Genomic DNA, 19,533 nt, shown 5'->3' on the forward strand with positions numbered 1-19,533 from the left:
GAAAATCAGGAGAAATCAGGGAAGTTGTAACTGGTCAGGGTATGTCAAGGAATCTACTCAAAATCCTGGAAAAATCATTAAACTCTCCAGTGATAGTAATTCCGAGGGAATAAAGTCATGTTCCAGTTTCCCATAATCTAGACAGTGAAAAAAAGATTTATTTTTTTGATGATGTCCCCAAGCATAGTAATACAAACTGTAAAACGGCGTATGTAAAGTTCTGTCTAAAATGAAGCGCAGAAAGAACTAGGTCAGCTGTGGGAATGGCGAAGGTTATAGTTTCTTTATTTATTTTGGAAAATTGCAACATAGTTGAATTTAATAAAAAAAATAGTCATGGAAAGTTAGTAATTTTGGTTATGGATAGTTAAGGTAAAGTCGGGGAAATTTCATTACGGATGTGCGTACACCGTGAATACGTTTTAAAAAGGTTTATCAGGGTGGCCACTCTTCTGGGATAATAAAATTCCTGGTTTTTTCCAGGTTTTTTCAAGGGTGGTTTTTATCAATATTTGCCTACAATTTGCATTTTTGTTACACAAAGCACACACAATATGATGTTTTATTGGCGTTAAACAATAGACAACTTAACTATAGGCTTAAAAATTAAATCAATGAACTTGCTTAAAACAAAACCTACCACCAACAAAAAATTTATAATCTCACGTCACAAAAATTACTTGACACCAAACGCACGTGTTTTGCCTCTCTTGCGTGGCTGGCTAATGCTGTTCTTCCCATCCATGCTACCGATATTGATTTTAACATTACACAAATTGCAAATAGCGTGTGTCCTGCACTTTGGATCTTTCTCCACCCATTCAAACTCTTCCGTATATTTGTCATTGTACGTGGTGACCGAACTCGTTCACATTTTGATAGTCTGCGCCAATTACATGTTAGTTTAAAAAATTCAAAACAACGTCCCGCACAACTAAACTTTTTAAAAAAACTCGAGAAAAGTATCCGTGATACCGTGACGCAACAACATGAGCGCAAAGTAAAAACAAATATACATACAAAACTAGTGCTACCAACATGCAGTGCGAGAAATTACTACCACCCTACAACAACGTTTTCAGCCAAAATGCTGTTGCTTTTGAATACAGAAACATAATAAGTATGGAAGTCTGAATTGTTAACGGTTTCTTACGTACTACAAAAGTTTTTAAATGCAATATGAACAAATTAACTTTCACAAAATATAGCACACGAGCACGCTGTCGTGCTTCGACGGGTGGTGAACGTGATCATTTAACAGCCGTATGTTATTGCAACCGTTACTTCATAAAAAAATTCCCGGTTCTAATAAAAATTCCTGGTTGATTCCCGGTATTCCTGGTTTTTTTAAGAAATCCTGGCTATTTCCCGTATTTCCCGATTTCCCGGTTGGCTGGCCACCCTGCGGTTTTGAAATAAATTTTTTACCATTTAATTTTCCAGACAGCGCAGACGAGACTCCCGGAATGCACTGCACAGGCCAGCGGACCCTCATAACGAGGCCAACACGACAGAAGGCAGGCACTCTGCGCTGTTCGACGGAGAACCAACCAACCAACCAACCACCCAACCACCTGCCCGCGACGGGTCGAGAGAGCCGTGAGTGGGTGCGGCGGCGAGACACTCGACAAGCTCGACTCTCTCTCTCTCTCTCTCTGTCTCTCTCCATCTCTCCATCTCTCCTCTTTACATCCCCGTGTTCCTCTGTCCTCTTCCTCCATCTCCCCCGCATACAACCACCTCCCGCGCGCTGCGCTCAAGAAGATCCCACACCCACCCCACGTGAGACCTGGACGGGGACTTAATGTTCGCAAGGGAATGCGAGGGAAATCAACATCAGGACCTCGTCATGACAGGGGTATCATCTTTAAAAAAACAATACTTTTTTTCCCCCCACAAAGGGTGGTTCTAACCTAATTCACGAGAACCCAGGATATAAATAAAACTGGTCCACACACAGCCTTCTGTGAAGGTCGAACTTTAAGTATTTTTTAACTTATTTATTTTTAATATTTGTTACTAATTACTATACAGCCTTTGTGATAAAATGTATGGTACTTGTGAGATGCGAACTTGTGGGCTGGTGTACTATCACAACAGTCGTACCTACCCAAGTGGAAAAAATACAGTTATATACTGTTGACATCAGACAATGACCAACTATAAAAAGTTTATTGATATAAACTATCTTGGCATACAAAAAAAATGGATTTTAAGCATGGCTTAAAAAAACGTTCAATTAAAGGCGGAAAAAACTGTACAAAACAAGGAACCACTATATTGTACAGTGTACAAGTTATCCCTCTTCCCTGCCCTTTTCTAAACCTTAAGTTTTTTCGATTTATTAGTTTCCGGATACTAATGAAAAACAGATCTTGTAAATTTCTTTGCTAGGTAGTTTTTCGTAACCAGTCAAATTCAAGTTTGTTTGGACGCAATTCACACCAAATTGTGTTGCACTTCAATTCCTTATGGGCACACACACCCATTATAATAAATGCAAGATTCCATCACATTAAATGCAGCAAGAATTTGTACGTATGAACTGCATAACGAACCATCATGAAAATAAAATAATTGATCAGCACACAGCGAAAGATTTCACTATAAAAGTTCCCATAGTTTCGGGTGAAATCAAAACATGTTTCGTTCAGACAAGTACTGCATTAGAAACAGAATATGCAGTTACACTATTTGTACAATATGTGACAGTTCTGCAAGTGCGCGTAATTCATTGAAAATGTAAATATTTGGGATAAATTATGAAAAGGTAACGGCTGTTTAGTGCCACCAAGTCGTTCTTCCGGAACGCACACGGAGGGAGAGGCAGAAATAAGAGTGCAGGGGAATCGCTAGAACCGAACATATCCAAAAGAACGGACCCTCGTACCGATAGCGCATTCCAAAAACCTCTAGGACAGTGGTGCCCAAACTTTTTCAGCTGGCGACCCACCTTTCCTTACAGGAATACCTCCACGGTCTATCGGTCCATGGAGTAAAAAACCTTATTTGTATCGTATCCCTTCCTTATGTATATATAATTTACCATTACAATATAAATATGTTTTTTTTAAGATACCGATTTATTATTGATAAACAATTAGTGTCCTGATTTGAAAATGGTTGACAAAATATAAGCACTTTGTAGCAAAACATTTATTTTACAACAGATGTGTGTTTGCACACAATTCGTATGTTTCGATTTTTTCTTATCTTTCCTGAATTTATTCGATGGTTTCTGATAGTTTTAAGATCGAGTCGCGACCCACCTGTAACCCTTCCGCGACCCACCGTTTGGGAACCGCTGCTCTAGAACAAGCTGGTTTGTTTCAGATCGGCGTGCGAGCAGTCGGTCGGAATCGAAACCTCGCGGACCGGAGAACGGTACAGAGAGAAGCGTCGTTATTGGGTTTCGTCGGAACCTGACATCCAGCACGAGTAATTATCTCCAAACCCTCCATCGTGACTCCGGGTGCCGGGGAGACGGCGGTAATAATGAACCCGCATGACTGCGCCGTCGCTCATTAGAGCGAAAGTAGGTCGACGTTGGAGAAAGAGATAGAGAGAGAGGGAGACAAAATAGGACAGGATGTCCAGAAAAACCCACAAACAGAATTCCCAGACTTGTACAGGTATTTTAACAAAACATATGATCTTTTCGTGGAAAACAACCAACAATTTTTTTTTTTCGCCTACACTGACATATGCTACGTAAAGATTCTTCAACGTAACGAACTTTTCACACATTTAAATCCTGGAAACTGCAAAAGTGACGTTTATTACATCACACTCACGCATTTCTGTTGAATTTAAGCTTTCACTTGCTACAAAAAAAACAGCTCTGTTCAAAACTACTTGGCCCACCAGCATTGCACAAATACAACATATGACAATACTAATGGAATAGCGGGCATGAACAAGCATTAGTTGAAAAATTTCATTTAAATTCCGTTACCCAACATATTTCCCCAACTATTACCTGGTTTTTGAAGAATTTCTAGGTTTTCCTGAAAGATTCAGATTTGCATTGTTCCTACTGAGCTGGCTACCCTTTTAAGAGCCCATACATACGTCTAAAGAAAAAAAAATTATAAAATTCAAAATCACTGTTTCCCTTATCGAAATTAAAACAGCTTAAGCCAGCATAAAAAATAAATATATGAAACTAAAAATACAGCAAAAATCACAACCCTAAGACGTGCATAAACAAATATTGCACAAGATACAAGTGAAGTATTATGTAATGCATATAAACCTCCACAGGTGCTTGCGTATAGGCTCGATCGAGCATCAGTTCTAGTGGAAGCTTTCATCGGAGCCTGTACGAAACCTTCCATTGCGGCACAATGGCGTAAGTGACTAAACCTGCATTAAATTCGACGAATAATTTAAGTTACCTAAGGCAGTGTAAAAACAATTGTTTAAAAATAGCAACAAAAATTGTAAACAAGTCAGCATCTAGGTGATCATGTTAGTTCAGACCTCATGCTTACATGCTTACAGGCTGAAACAGAATTTGTATCAAACCCAACTCACAAGGTTGTACCATAAATCTCGAACACCAGATACAAAGGCCATTATTGGTTCGGAGATCTGTCACTTTTCGTACTTCAGGAAAACAAAACTAATGAAATTTTTTTCTCCAAAATAATCATCCAGCACCAACTTAATTTAGCATACTTCTCAAACGTATAGCAATGTAGAGTCGGGTCCATAAACATTAGACGACGGGGTAGTGTTTATATGGCGAAATCAAGGTTGCTGTTCCAGAGGTCGACTTACACAGCGGTCAGCTGAGGCAAAGGGGATATCACCCATTTATTACCATAGACAAAATTTTCTATTAAAAAAAAACTTTACCCCACTATGCAAGGAAGACCGAATCTTCGTTAAGACATATTGTGGGTTACGGCTACCGAAAAATTTTTCTCCTGAATTGTTATGACCATATTTCCAGCCCAACACGCTCAAAGACGTTTCATGGCAGATTTTGTCGAAGGGCAGTCGTGCTCGAGTGTTGAGTCAAAGAATTAGGATGCTCATCCCGTCAATACAATGAAGATGACAAAGTCACACATCTCTCGTGCCAACCCAGACGCACCGTGATCTCGTGCTACACGATCAAGATAAGCCCGCATTGTGTACCATAAACGGCGTGTCCTTAGAACGAGTGCGGATATTTTGGTGGATGATGGGAGATTTAATGAGTGATTCACAAATGCACTTGCAGATATTCCAAATTTCCATAGTGTATAGTGAAGATGTTATACAGGATTTGAGACCGGGGCATAGAATTACAAGTGATACATGGTGCGAGAGACAATGCAATGAAAGGACTGACACGAAGGTCGTGGTGAAAGCAATACACCGTGCGAGACAAGAAACAAAGTAGTGGAAGCTATATGTAGCAAGTGACATGAGAGAATGTAATGGAAGTGATATATAGGATGTGATACAAGGGACAGTGTGGTGAAGGTTAAATTCAATATGAGAGTCGAAGTACAGTGTGGTGAAGGTGCTATGCAGTATGGGAGTTTAGGGTCAGTCTCACAATGTAACTTGTCAAACAAACCATGACTTAGGAGATGACTAAAATTATTATATCTCATCGTAATCATTATAGTGAGTCATCTGTGATAAAGGCAGTTTGATCTTAAAAAAATACATTAATTCGTTAATCAGTCAATATTAAATGCAATTGACTAATATTAAAATAAACCATTAATATCAGCTGTTCAGAATAAACTATATTATTTCATTAGAAATAGACATCACTGCTTGATTTTAAACTTAAAGTTGGTCACAGAAACCATTTTAAATTATATGTATATTTTGAACGAAGAATTTATCACCTGATAAGGAAAAGGACGATGATGCCGAAAAAGGCCCAGATGCCGAAAAAGGCCCAGATGCCGAAAAAGGCCCAGATGCCGAAAAAGGCCCAGATGCCGAAGAAGAAGAACAACAACAAGAAGATGAACAACAACAAGAAGATGAACAACAACAAGAAGATGAACAACAACAAGAAGATGAACAACAACAAGAAGATGAACAACAACAAGAAGATGAACAACAACAAGAAGATGAACAACAACAAGAAGATGAACAACAACAAGAAGATGAACAACAACAAGAAGATGAACAACAACAAGAAGAAGATGAACAACAACAAGAAGATGAACAACAACAAGAAGAAGATGAACAACAACAAGAAGAAGATGAACAACAACAAGAAGAAGATGAACAACAACAAGAAGAAGATGAACAACAACAAGAAGAAGATGAACAACAACAAGAAGAAGATGAACAACAAGAAGATGAACAACAAGAAGATGAACAACAAGAAGATGATGAACAAGATGATGATGATGAACAAGAAGATGATGATGAACAAGAATATGATGATGAACAAGAATATGATGATGAACAAGAATATGATGATGAACAAGAATATGATGATGATGATGAACAAGAATATGATGATGATGATGAACAAGAAGATGATGATGATGAACAAGAAGATGATGAACAAGAAGATGATGATGAACAAGAAGATGATGATGAACAAGAAGATGATGATGATGAACAAGAAGATGATGATGAAGCCCGAGAAGATGATGAACAATAAGAAGATGAAGAACAACATGATGAAGAACAAGATGATGAAGAACAAGATGATGAAGAACAAGATGATGAAGAACAAGATGATGAAGAACAAGATGATGAAGAACAAGGTGATGCCCAAGAAGGTGATGCCCAAGAAGATGAAGAACAAGAAGGTGATGCCCAAGAAGGTGATGCCCAAGAAGACGGCGGCGCAGTTGGTGGGCCACTCCACTCACCTGGGTCTTGGTGCTTGAAGTTGCGCGCGAGGTAGCAGAGCTGCAGGGGGAGGTAGCGCGTGTCGGCGCGCTGCGGGGAGTGCGGGCGAGGCGGCGCCCCGCCCAGGAACCCCCGCTGCAACTCCCACCCCACCTCCGAGATGATGCTAGCCTTACGGAAGTAGGGCGTCACCTCGCGCAGGTACTTCACTGTAACATACAACGAGGTAACCACTGCAGCAGGGAGCGCGGTCCGTGTCGCGGTCATCGGCGGCGGGGCGACATACAACAGAGAGAACAGACACGACACGCATGCGCAAGCGAGTTAACGACACACACACATACACATATTACCTTTAATGTAACTGGGCATGCTCAAGAATGTTTTCCAGTTGTCAGTACAACACTCAGCTACTTGGAAACCCGGAAACTTCGCCAGATCTTAAAACTCATGGTAGTTGAGTGGTCAGATATTGTCGCTGTTCCATTTCAACGTCTCCGTGTATATGTCCTTGGATGTCTCATAACTTCAGTCATACGCTGGTTCAACCTTTTTATAAATAAGGGTTTACGCCCACGGTTTTGTTAAAGGAAAGGACCTTCAAGATTACAGCAGGGTCCTAACACCTGGGTGCAGAGTTGGCATCCATTAACAGGATTGTTACCAACACCAAACATTTTTTTTACACACCAACCATTTAATGTTTCTAGTATGCTCTTCCTGTACAACGCCCCTTGAGCTTGCCAATTGATTATAATAAGCTCAGGGTTTCACGGGTCTCTCGAAAATTAAATAATTGTAATTTAGACATTCGAGTAATGAATACGTGAAAGTGGTTAAGTCTTCCCTGTGAGTTAAGCTGTGAAATTTCCGAGTCTTCAACTACAACATATTCCGCATGAACACTTTTGAAATCCAACTCCAGAAAACAGAAATGTCCACCCTTAAATGCAGAAAGTAAGGAAACTATCATGTGCTTAATTACAACTGATTCATAACGTTTCATTTTTGACATTTTGTGGGACGACAAATGAAAATTAGCATGGAGTTTTCAAAAGTGTCCATACAACTCTTAAAAATATATGCAGCAAAATTCATAAGATGCAAGATGCAAGTTACAACTTGATCCTGTGCTCCACAAATGGGCGCAAACTATCACAGGCCTTACTGAAAACTTCTCGCCACGTGACCGGGCGCAATAAATCTCAACTTGCAGTTACATGCCAAGAAATTCTTGTACTAGACTTCATGCAATTTGTTTATCTAATACCATTATTGCATCCACTTTGCATCGTGTGAACAATGCCAAACAAACACTGAATCAAAGTGAACTATACTTTACTGAAAAATGTTCAATGCCGCTTAAAATTTAACAAAGATAATCGATTAGATAATACAACCAAACTTGTACAAACTGCTGTCTACAGACATTTCTGTGCATGTTTAAAGCCTTCAAATCAAAATCAGAAGTTCACACCCAACACCGGCGAAACGATCGAAATTAGTTTAATGCATTGTTAAGGATTAAATGCGATGCTTTATTAAAATGTTTTCACCGCACAATTTGTTCACTATTTGCCAAATATGCAGTCAAATATATTAATAGATAATTAATACTTCCCTGAAACTTTACTGCTGATAAAGCACCCTTTTCGTTTGCATGGTAAATTTATGTAGTCAAATAATGGTTAGATATGACAAGTTATACTTATTATGATTTAGTCTGAACACTAACGATTGAAATCCCTTAGAAAATCCATTACAATGTCATCGACACATGAAAGAATAATTTATATGTAAACTTCATCGCCACAAAAAAATAGAGCGCAAAATTTACAAATGTAAGTTACTTATTTGCTACCTAATAATGAATACAAAATGAAATACGAGAAACAAGATGCTATGAGCTTATTTTAAAGATAGTTTGCTACTAAATAACAGAACATAACATTCAATATTAGCAACTTTACTGACGAAAAACAATTTTCATGATATCAACATTTAACAGTAAAAACATGCATTGTGAAAACAGTTACTAAAAGGTAGACCACATGGATTTCATGCAGCTAAGCTAATAAGGGTAAAAGATAGAGAACGAAAGACGCCATATATTCGTTAAAGCAGCGATACCACATTAGAAAACATACAAAGACTATAGCATAGTGACTAGTGACAGTATTGTTAAAGTGTAGACATTATACAAAAATTAACTTAATACTGAAAGCCAATGACTTCACAGGGTAATCTATTTGTATCAGCCAGTAATTAATAAATTTAGGAATTCATTAAAATTTATACTGTTCAATAACGGAGAAATTTAGCAATCATATGAGAGAAAACTGTCATGACCTAGACTTGATGGGAACTCAAGATTGCGCGATGGCGTATTTCGGTTTATATGTTGTCCCCCTTAACAACAAAAACAAATAGTTATATGTAACGGTAACACATATTTAGCTTACGCAAAATTACAAACATGGAATACACAGAACACAAAGTTAACATAACGTACATAAACTGTAGCGTACAACTATAAATTCAAAATAGTAAACAGTATCTGCTTAAATTATTAGTGAAGGTATGTTAGCATTGAAACTCTTAAAACTACAATCTTGAGTGCTGGCTGGCGAAATAAATCAATGTTTAGAAATGTTAATGGTTACCTTCCTACTGAATTACTATGACACCGTACCTTAGACAGCTTGAAGAACAGTAACTTGTTTGCCTGAAGTTAAAACCGTTCGATTAGATTTGAAGCCAGCAGTAAAATAATTGCTTTACTTTTATACAAAAAAAAATTCTTGGAAAAAAGCTGCCACACATTTTCTTGCAACACTACAGATGAGACACAAAACTTTGCTGCTAAGTATTTAAAAACTAATGGACACTCTGAATGTGCGAGATACAAGTTGGCTTATAGACTATAGTGCATTGGAGCAGATACCATCATGGTTGAGAATTCATTTGATGGCTGGGAGGTGGCTAAGGTTTTTTTTTTTCAAGCAGCCTATTACGAAATCGGGTACGAGGCGGCCTCAGTTGATTTTTCAATCCTGAAGATATCTGCTGCAATGCAGAGCGAAACGACGGTACAAGCTACCACCGCGAAGTCACTCAGCAACCTCAAAAAAAAAAAATATTTGACAATGGCCGCGGGAGAATCCAATATCTGTAACAGTTTCCTGGTTCATGATAAATCACGGAGATCTGAACGATTTATTTTTTAATCTAACAGTAACCGCTCGTAATTGTTTATATTTTTCGTGACCACCAAAAAAATATATTCCTTAAGTTAATCACCCTGATAAATATTCCGAGGTAACACAATAATTCTGCAGTGCCCACACAACGGTTTTATTAGCCAGAGAGAAATTTTGTGGCAGCAACTAAATATATTTGTAAGAATAATAAAAAATTATACGGGACACTTGGCAGGGTATGAGGGTATGTCTGGTGGCCTAAAAAAAAATTACTTTTTTTTAAGTGGGTGGCTCGAGGCGATTACTCAGCGAGCTCAGGAGTGGGGCGCTCGACGGTAAGGGAAGTATATAATGAGGTAGAAAGTCAGCCGACTAAGGCTCTTTGCAGTTTTTTCGTCGTATCGTAACCTTCACGGTGTACTTTAGTGATTAGTTTTACCATTGGTGTGGTTGTTATTGATGGGAGCGAAGTCACACTTCTAACTTGTAACATGTTAGCTCTCGGTATACGGCATTTGGTGCATGGAACGGAAATGTGCAACCCACGGTGCTGCCATCCCGCGGCGGATGGCGCGAACCAAAGTTCACAAAGCCAAAAGGAAAATTTATAGTATTAACTGTTTAATGAAAAGCAATACGATAGGCAGTATTTTAATAAAATTCCTTTTTCGAAAATCAGGTCCAAAGTCGGAATTTAACTGTTTTTTTTCAGTCCTTTTCGCTTTTACTAGAGCCTTTACAATATATAGTTTAACCTTTCGCTCTGTAAATCGAATGATACGATAGTCGACGCAGCTGCTCCGGCAGCTGCGCGTGTGCGGAAACTACTAAGTGTGTGTCACGCAGGGAGATATGTGATTGAAAACAATACTTCTGTACAGTCATCACGCGCGGCATAATTTAAAAATGATTCTACGTTAAATTTCGCGTCCGAGTTTTCGCATTAACAGTTTATCTGCGACGTGAAAAAAACGCACGAATCTGCTCAGTTACCGAGGTTAGATATTTTACTCATCCGTGGCGAGTACTGAAAAGACTCGCTCACAAACTCCCCCCCCCCCACGCTGTCCCGTGTACCGTACACCTTCTACACGTGGGTGAAAATAAACTCTCTGCTTTGTCCGCCCGCGGGTGTTGTTCAACCGAGAGCCGACGGATAAACAATCAATCGGCCCACGGCGATCCTAGTAGCCGAGGCGAGACCCGAGAAACGCCCGTTGAAAGGAAGTTCTCGGGGGAAAAAAAAAGGAGGGAGGGGGGAAGTAGTGTTTGCATTCGTCTGCGGCGGTAAACAAGACATCCGGCTCTCTTCCGACTAACACCACCCCCCCCCCCCCTTCCCAAAGAAGCGGCAGTCTTTTTTTCCGGGCTCGTCGTCCTTTCGACGTGTGCAGAGAACACAGCCCAAGGGGCGCATGTGTGTTACGCGGGATGACAAGTGCGTCGCCCGCTGGTGCTTCTAGCACAGTATCGCCTCTAAGCGCAAAAGATTTCGACCAGCGCGCAGTCGTCTCGTCGTGCACAGGACAACTGTGAAACTTGAGCGGTGACCGTTAACATTACGTGGCGGAGAAATGCAGATAAAGGTGTAATGCAAGTCCCTGAAATGCTCTAATGAATCCGAATCGGTTGTTTTCATGCCTAAAAATTACTCTGGAAAACAGACTTTTTAGCCATTTTTCATTCTTCTGAAAACATATTTGAAAAACTTAATACTGAAACAAAACTACTTTTTCGGCCTTCTGCGAATTCTTAAATGCTTTTCGTAAACAGACCCTACTTGCGTGGTTTTCAAATCGGGTTGTTACTCGTGAAGCCCTTAACGAGAAACGGGCACAGAAAACCTTCACTTTCCTCCACACAACTCGCCAAAGGTTACGCAACGCTTTGAACTACTGAAATGGAATATATTCTGGCTCAGCAACTAGTTACACTGAGTGTCTACAAATAACTAATGAACCGATTTCAGAACGTTTTAATACAATTATCTCAAGATTATTTTGTTATCGCGTGGTAATTTTTTTTAAATATACATATAAGAAAAATTGAACGTAACTCGAAATATATCCATTTGCTGAAACGTGTCGATTTTTATGTTATAGAAAAGCTGGAACCTTTCAGAAGGAATTTCCTAACGATTTAAATGGACAGTCGCCAACTATTTATATTTAAAGAGCGACTTCAAACAAAGCGAGGCGTGATAACAAAAAAATGCAAGTCAGAATAAGGCTTCTGAAAGATAAATTTTCGGGACTTCCAAGCACAGTTACAGTTCATTTCGTGACCAGTGGACACCCTGACGTTACATGTATGTATACCGAACATGTCCTCACAGGGGTTACTTCCTATTCAGATAGTATAAATACGACATATAATCCATGTTGGCTTATTGTTGTCCATTTTAACGCCATCAAATCACAACTAATATTATATATGTGTGTGTGTGCGTGTGACCAAAACGAGTCGTGCAGAAGAAAAAAATATCGGTAATAAAATAGTACATGATCTCCAACTAGCATAATTGGATAGTATACGGTTGAATTCCTTTTCATTCAAAAGCAAGAGCAAAACTGCAATAATCTTAACTAAAACGCCAAAGAGAGTGCACTATCGTATACTGAACTAAAAATTTTAAAGAATATTTAAGCCTGCAAGCCTGAATTTCAAGAAAATAAGATTCATTTCCCAACATTTGCCTTCAATTTACAAAATAGCTTTATGGGAAGATAAATTAAGTGAATCCAAATTTCGGGCTCCAGTCCTACAGTAAAAAGCACCTACTACGAATGTAAAGCGAGGGGTGGCGGGGTAAGCAATTTCTACCATCAAGATTCGATGTATCGATGTTACTAAATCAGTTGTGCCCGTCACTACTTAGAACTACATACTTTATTGTTATACTTCTTTTCTGCCATTCACATCCAAATAATTTAACACGACCGTGTTTTCAGTTCAAGTGATTTGATTTAATTTAATACTTTCACCAAACGAGTTCCTTACGTAGTGCTTGCCTTTGAAGGCGTGAATTTTTTTTTAGTTATGAAAAGTTTAAACTGAATGGGTAGTTAAAAAACTATCAAGTTAGAGACAGTTGAGTACGAATATATTTTAATCATATTGAATTGTTGGGAAAAAGTCTTGGACCTTCCTTAACTCACTAACTAAACTCTGCTTTAAGTTGTGTTTGTTCTCTCGTATCTTTCTCCACCATCATCGTAGCTTAACTTTATGTAATTATTAGTAAATAATCGACAAGACATTTAGGTCCATCGATTAAAATTTTTTTTAATGCAGTTAGCTATAAAACACAAAACTGGGAATGCAATGAACACTGCAGAAATGAGCCGGCATCTTTGTAATGTATAATTGGCTGAAATTACAGACTGCACGAATAAAGACCAAAAGGGAAATGAAAAAGAAAGGTCTGGGAAAGGCGAAAGGCATCTGTCGACTGCGTGCCTGAAGATGTTAACGAACCACATTTTCCGAACGTTGAAACCTTTTTCGTCGTAGGAAGCCTTCACTGCGTTCTCCTGTGTTGTCTTCATCGTGTCTCGTTCAGAGCGGTTTGCCTGTTGTCAGGAATTTCATCCATGTAGTTCTTTCCCTTTTGTCTTTACTAATTCAATTATGATCTAATTTTTTTTGTATTGTTTTACTTGACTCAATTCCTTCTTCGGGATTCCAAGCGCAATAATTTCAATTTGGCATCTGCCAACCTTGGCTTTTTTTTTGGGGGGGGGGGGGGATCTGTGCATACTTACCTATCTTATTATGGACACATTCTCTGCAATAAAGCAAGTCAGAAGAATTTCATTTCGGGAAGGTGCAATAGGCGGATATCCAGAACCTCTTTGCCTGCTATAAATTCAACAACTTGGAACTGAATTGCATTTTATTATAATTTACAACACTACCCCTTAATCTGTGAATTTTTTTCCTTTTCCAGCCGAGACTGAGCACCAGTTTTTGAATCAGTTTTTGTCCCAACCGCTAGATAGTAGCTTTCATGCAACCTTAAAATATTAAATAATTTCAGTTTATTACAGATAAATAAATTTTAAGATTTTTAAAACAATCGTAATATTCTTTAAAATCTAGATTAAGTTATTAAATTTATTTTCGAAAGTATTTGTTGATCCTCAGTTATGCTTAGTTTACGTAAACATAAATCACAAAAATATTTCACCCCTCTCCACTTTTCCCACAGTGATGCCTATGTGAAAATTCCGGAACTACAGGTTTAGTAAATAAGGCAATGTCCATTAAACAAATTAAATCAAAATCATCCCGTTCTTTTTTTTACAGCAGATGTGAAACACAAAAATAATTCATTTAACTTAATATATATTGAATTAAAATTTATCTCCGCCAATACTGATTTAGTGGATCTGTGACGTTAATATTTTTTCAATAAATTTACCTTTGTTACAACAACTTAAGAGGTAATATTTCGAAGAATTTTAAGTGAGTTGGTAGTTTAAAGTATGTTCATTAATCATTGCCAATATCCTAAATTAAGTTTGATTTTATCAGAAGATATTATATGTTAACGCGTTCGCAAGCGAGTTTGCACGGCGGTTTCCCCAAAACCAGTGGTAATTGCGGCCCCCAAAGTTGAGAGAGAGGAACCCCCCCCCCACCCCCCTCGCCTAACATCCCACCTGCGAACGAGGCAGCTAACAAGCTCGTTATTCATGCCCGATACGTCTCCCGAGCCAGAACTTTCCTCCCCGTATTTCACGAACGCACGCTAGTTTCCGCTGGTTCCCCGCTTAACGTGATTACAAAACGAGCGCCTGTGCTTTGAAACACGAAATCAGAGTCTCCCAACACATCGCCGCTTTCCAAAAACGTGAAAACTTATAACTAAACGCCAAGGGTGGTAAAGCTGTCCCGATTCCGAAACGCTTGAACGGTTAAAACAAAATAAAAAACAAAACCAAAATCTAAGCACGTTTCCAAACGTAGTGAAAGTTTTATCATAACGTGCAAACCGACATGATTTAATAATTGCGCTACGTTGGCAAAACTCTTCGACATCCGACAGAAAGAAACTTAATTGCAGGCAAAAGTCAGAGCAAGACTGAAAGGGAGATGGAAATTATAACTTTTCAAAATTCGATTCCGTACCACACAAAAAGAAACTATAAATTCAAGGATTAATTTAGTGATATTGGAAAATTGACTAAAAAAATATACTCAAAATAGTTCCAATTACCGGAATGATTTTTCATATTTCTGGATACATACTACAGTATGAACATATGACATATGCATTTATTAAATACTTTAATTCCTACGCTTACTTGTATTCTTCTTCACGCACAATTAACCAAAAATGTCATAGTTGTTTCACAGATAACCGTCTCATAGTCTACCAGTGTAAGATGTGGCGAAAGAAAAACAGTATTGAGATAGAGAACATTAACGGTGGCCCGCTGTGAGTAACATCAAGTGAATAACAGCAAGTGAGTAACAGCAACGTCCTGTTATCTTCATCTTTCACTCAAAAAGTAATAGGACACTTGCATTCCATCTATGACGACACTGTTTATTTCTGGATGCACGCGAGACGAGGCCACCGCCTGAAATTTACGATGCCGGCAACCCGCGAAGCGTGGAAGTTGCGCATTTAGTCTGCACGCGATTCCACAGGTTGTGCCGTAAAACAAAACTATCGACGAGTCCTCGTCCACCATTACTCTTGCACGATCCCATCACGAATTCAGTGCGTCAGATACGGTGAGTATTCCGACAAGAGAAGTTCCTCGCGACACCACGACAAGACACAAACACACGCTACAGTTGTTAACCTGTGAGTTTTTTCCGGTGGTGGAACAAGGCAATATTTCTAACGTTGCCGTGTATGCTGCACGTAAAATAAAGCGTAGAAAAAAAGCGAAGATTATTACGATTACGAAACAGCATTAACCATGTACTACGTGACTCTTAGAGCTGCTAACTTACATGTCAGTGTTTTATCAAGCAGTCAAATCCAATATACAAGACAAAGCAACAATTTACTTTTGATTGTCCTGGTGGACACTTTTCGCAATCCCTCCTGGTGGTTGTCACTCTGACGTATTTACTTAATCACTGACAAGATTATTTGGTTGATTGCGATAAAATATAAACAACACCGAAAAGCATGTCAAAATGCAAGTTAATACAACATAGAGAACCGAAAGCGAAAAAATTATGAAATAAGCATTTCAATTATTACTTAAATGAAATCACAAAAAAGTAAATGTAATTTGTTTGGTTTGAAGTTTGTACCAAAATGAACTGAATATAAAAAAAATTAATTTTAATTTTTTTTTCTTGTAAATGTTATTATAATTAATTTTTACACACGACTTTCAAACACAAAAAAATACTTGCCAATTTATTTTTATTGTTAAGAGAACCTGTGTCCTAGACATGCTTATTCCAAATTATTTTACTAAAAAATTACATAATGTATCAGTCAAAATGTCGATGTTTTGATGATATATGGATAAACATAATTCATAAACAATTAAATCACAGAAATATCGTGGTTTGAAATGTACTGAAAGCATGGAATCGTGGTATACAGTTATGGATTAACCGTTCGAATTTAGACTATCTTCAAACACTTCATTTTTAGTTTATCATTCATAATTAAATAAAAATAAGGTTTCCCCAAAACTCTGAAAACCTAAGGTCTCCGTGGTTTTTGGGGAAACGTAATTTTGAATGATTTAGGAACGATGTAATAAAAATAAAGTGTTTGAAGACGAACGCTACATATGCACGATTAATCCAAAACTGTATACCACTTATTTCATGCTTTCAGTACGTACTAGGAGTGACAAAATTTCCCATTAAGTTCATAAAAACGTTAAATAAGCGACTTTTTATACCTTTCATAAACAATTAAATGTAGTTGTTTTATGAATTTATTTAAAACCTCGTGGAAAAACACGAAATACAGGAAAAGAAGATAAGGATGCTACACCACTAAGTGCTTGCTTCTAGTTGGTCAGCCAAAGTTCCGAATTCGTTCGTTGCCGCCCTCGCCTCCACCTCCACGCAACATCCTCATCCTTATCCCTGACTGCGGGTATCCTGCTGGAACACCCCGAGAAAACCCACCGGCTCAACATCCATAAAGTCCCCGGTTTTTTTCGGAAATATACACATCACCCGGGTTCGATTATGCCGCTAATCGAAACCGGATCGATTTTTATTTTCGCGGAAATCCGAGTGATATATCCCACTCTGAACAACGGGAACGTAAATTTAAACGTCAGAATGGAACATCGTTTTGTCGACACACCGGAAGGATCCATCCCACGAGAGGAGAGGCAAAAGTAATAAAAAACGCGGCTGGCTCGCGCAGTTATCAAAAAGGAGAGTAAAGCATGCGCCGCAGTCGCGCGGATGCCAAAAAAGGTTCACTACCGGAGCCATTTCCCAACCCTTCCGCTAGCCTCTCGCAGGGGGCGAATGGAAGCCTTCTCCCCCCCCCACACACACACATTTCATCATGTTTATGGGCCATTCGTTCAACCCTCCCGACACAACCTACCCTGCGTGCGCCAGCCGTGATATGAGCACACGGAATAACCACCTCTGCAGTCGGAGTCTTGGAATCAGCCAACAGATCCAGGGAGGCGATGGAAGAACTCCAGGTGGAGCCACCAGCACCACCAGTGCCGTCGCTAGGATATTTTGATGGAGGGGGGTCCAGTATGACCGTAACACCATTTCTTCACGAGTATGTTTCCTGTTTATTTGGATTTTTAAAAAAAAGTTCATTGTAACAATATAATCTCAGGGAATACTACGCTTTTATAACGTTTACACAATAGAAATTTAAGTAACACTTTTTGACGCGACACCGTCTAATAAATCGATGAACGCCGGCTGCACGCACGAAAAAGTGTCCCGTTACGCACATTGTCCCGTTACGCGGTGTCCCTTTACGCTCATTGTACGCTTGCGCCGCATCTATCTCTCTTCCACTCGATTGGGAACAACCATCGATTTGACTTTTTCGAGGCACATTAAACTTGAAACACTCCCATTCGTTTCCTACTTTCCCTATCATCGTCCTATCTTTAACAGAATAACACAGATTGGAAGTTAAAAAGCAAACATGTATAAAAGTTATAGTTAAAATAATCTATTCGTTAAAATAATAAACATGTTTGTATTAATGAGTGTAAATAAAAGTAAATTTATCAATTAAATTGTAGATTTCATTTCACTCCTTCTTTGTATCCATACAAAATAGTGATAATTCAATAAAAATGATTCAATTTTATTCATAAAAGTATGCAATCATTTCATCAATGTTTTGTTATGACGTTGTCACGTTAAACTATCGTCCGTAAACCGACTTTACAGACAACCAATTTTTTTTAAGTGAAACTTCTTTACTAAGCGGGCAACAATTTTCGAGCGTTACGAAAATTCCGATCGCACGAGGGGAACAGTTAGGAACGGTAGCATGCTATACGCTAGTTGAATGGGCCGGAAGTAAGGACGGCAGGGGAGAGATAGAAATGACGCAGCAGTGATGCTACGGAATTGTCGCAACGCTGCTTGTGGTTGTCTATAATCATCAGTTTTAGTTAACGGCTGACTGACGATTGTCACTTCCATATTTGTTTTAAAATTTAATTTAAAGAATCTAAAATTTGTTTATTTTAGTTTCTCAAGGTCACGATATACTGCATCTACAAGATGCTGCAGGCTGTGAACTATTATACCTAGTGTCTCATTTAGTACAATTCCAGCACAGTTAGCTATCAAGTTTGGAGAAGAAAATGGTCCTTCTCCAAGGTTGAACAGTGGTTGCCGAAAATCACTAACCGCGTTTCCTCTCAGACGAGCTCTCGTGTCTTTTTTTCTCGCAAATTCAGTCTTTGTGAATGGAACTCCACAAGCGAGATGATTTTAAGCATGCTTTTTAATGCACGTGTCCCTTTTTGTAACGACGGAAAGTGTCTGCCGAAAATCACCAGCAAACACAAAAAGTAACCCCACTCATGACACCAAATTGTTCGGTGAACAGCTTCAACAGTAACATCTGTTGACTCGCGAGACGCTTCGTGGTTTCAAAAGAAGATTCTTCAGTTCGGCGCAACCTTGCTCCTTTCCTCTGAGAAGTCATTAGTGAGAGTTGTGATTTTCTTTTATGCAAGTTATACAGTTACAGTAACTATAACTTTACAAAAAACTTGATACAACACGTTATAGAAATATTTACACAAAGCGTCAATAAGATAAGTTAGAACCTAACCTAAATAAGTTTTCAAATTAAAACAATGTCTATGTCATAGATGCACTTCATACTGATTAACCTATTTATAGAGAACACTTGAAAACCTCATATTGTTAAATTTATTTTACTTTTAACATAAGAATAGACTGTGGCTGGGATATTAGACAACTATATGGAATCGTTGACGTTTTTGCTATACATTTTATTTCTTTAATTCAAAACTTTTAGGCCCGGCACGCCGATATAGCAAACCAA

The 19,533-nt window shown here is 38.6% G+C and overlaps 1 protein-coding gene across 4 annotated transcripts in view; it reads right to left on the reverse strand.

Moving 5' to 3' along the window:
* LOC134536812 (beta-1-syntrophin) overlaps positions 1 to 19,533 on the reverse strand; it is a 207,526-nt gene that overhangs the window by 91,272 nt on the left and 96,721 nt on the right. For 2 of the 4 annotated variants that reach the window (XM_063376784.1, XM_063376786.1), the window contains exon 2: positions 6,843 to 7,031. In XM_063376784.1, coding sequence (XP_063232854.1) covers positions 6,843 to 7,031 — 189 coding nt within the window. Of the gene's footprint in view, positions 1 to 6,842; positions 7,056 to 19,533 lie in introns of all 4 variants that reach the window. The other 2 variants (XM_063376783.1, XM_063376785.1) reach the window with 1 other exon arrangement.

The sequence above is a fragment of the Bacillus rossius genome, chromosome 11, assembly GCF_032445375.1.
Source record: "Bacillus rossius redtenbacheri isolate Brsri chromosome 11, Brsri_v3, whole genome shotgun sequence".
Taxonomy (NCBI): Eukaryota; Metazoa; Arthropoda; class Insecta; order Phasmatodea; family Bacillidae; genus Bacillus; species Bacillus rossius.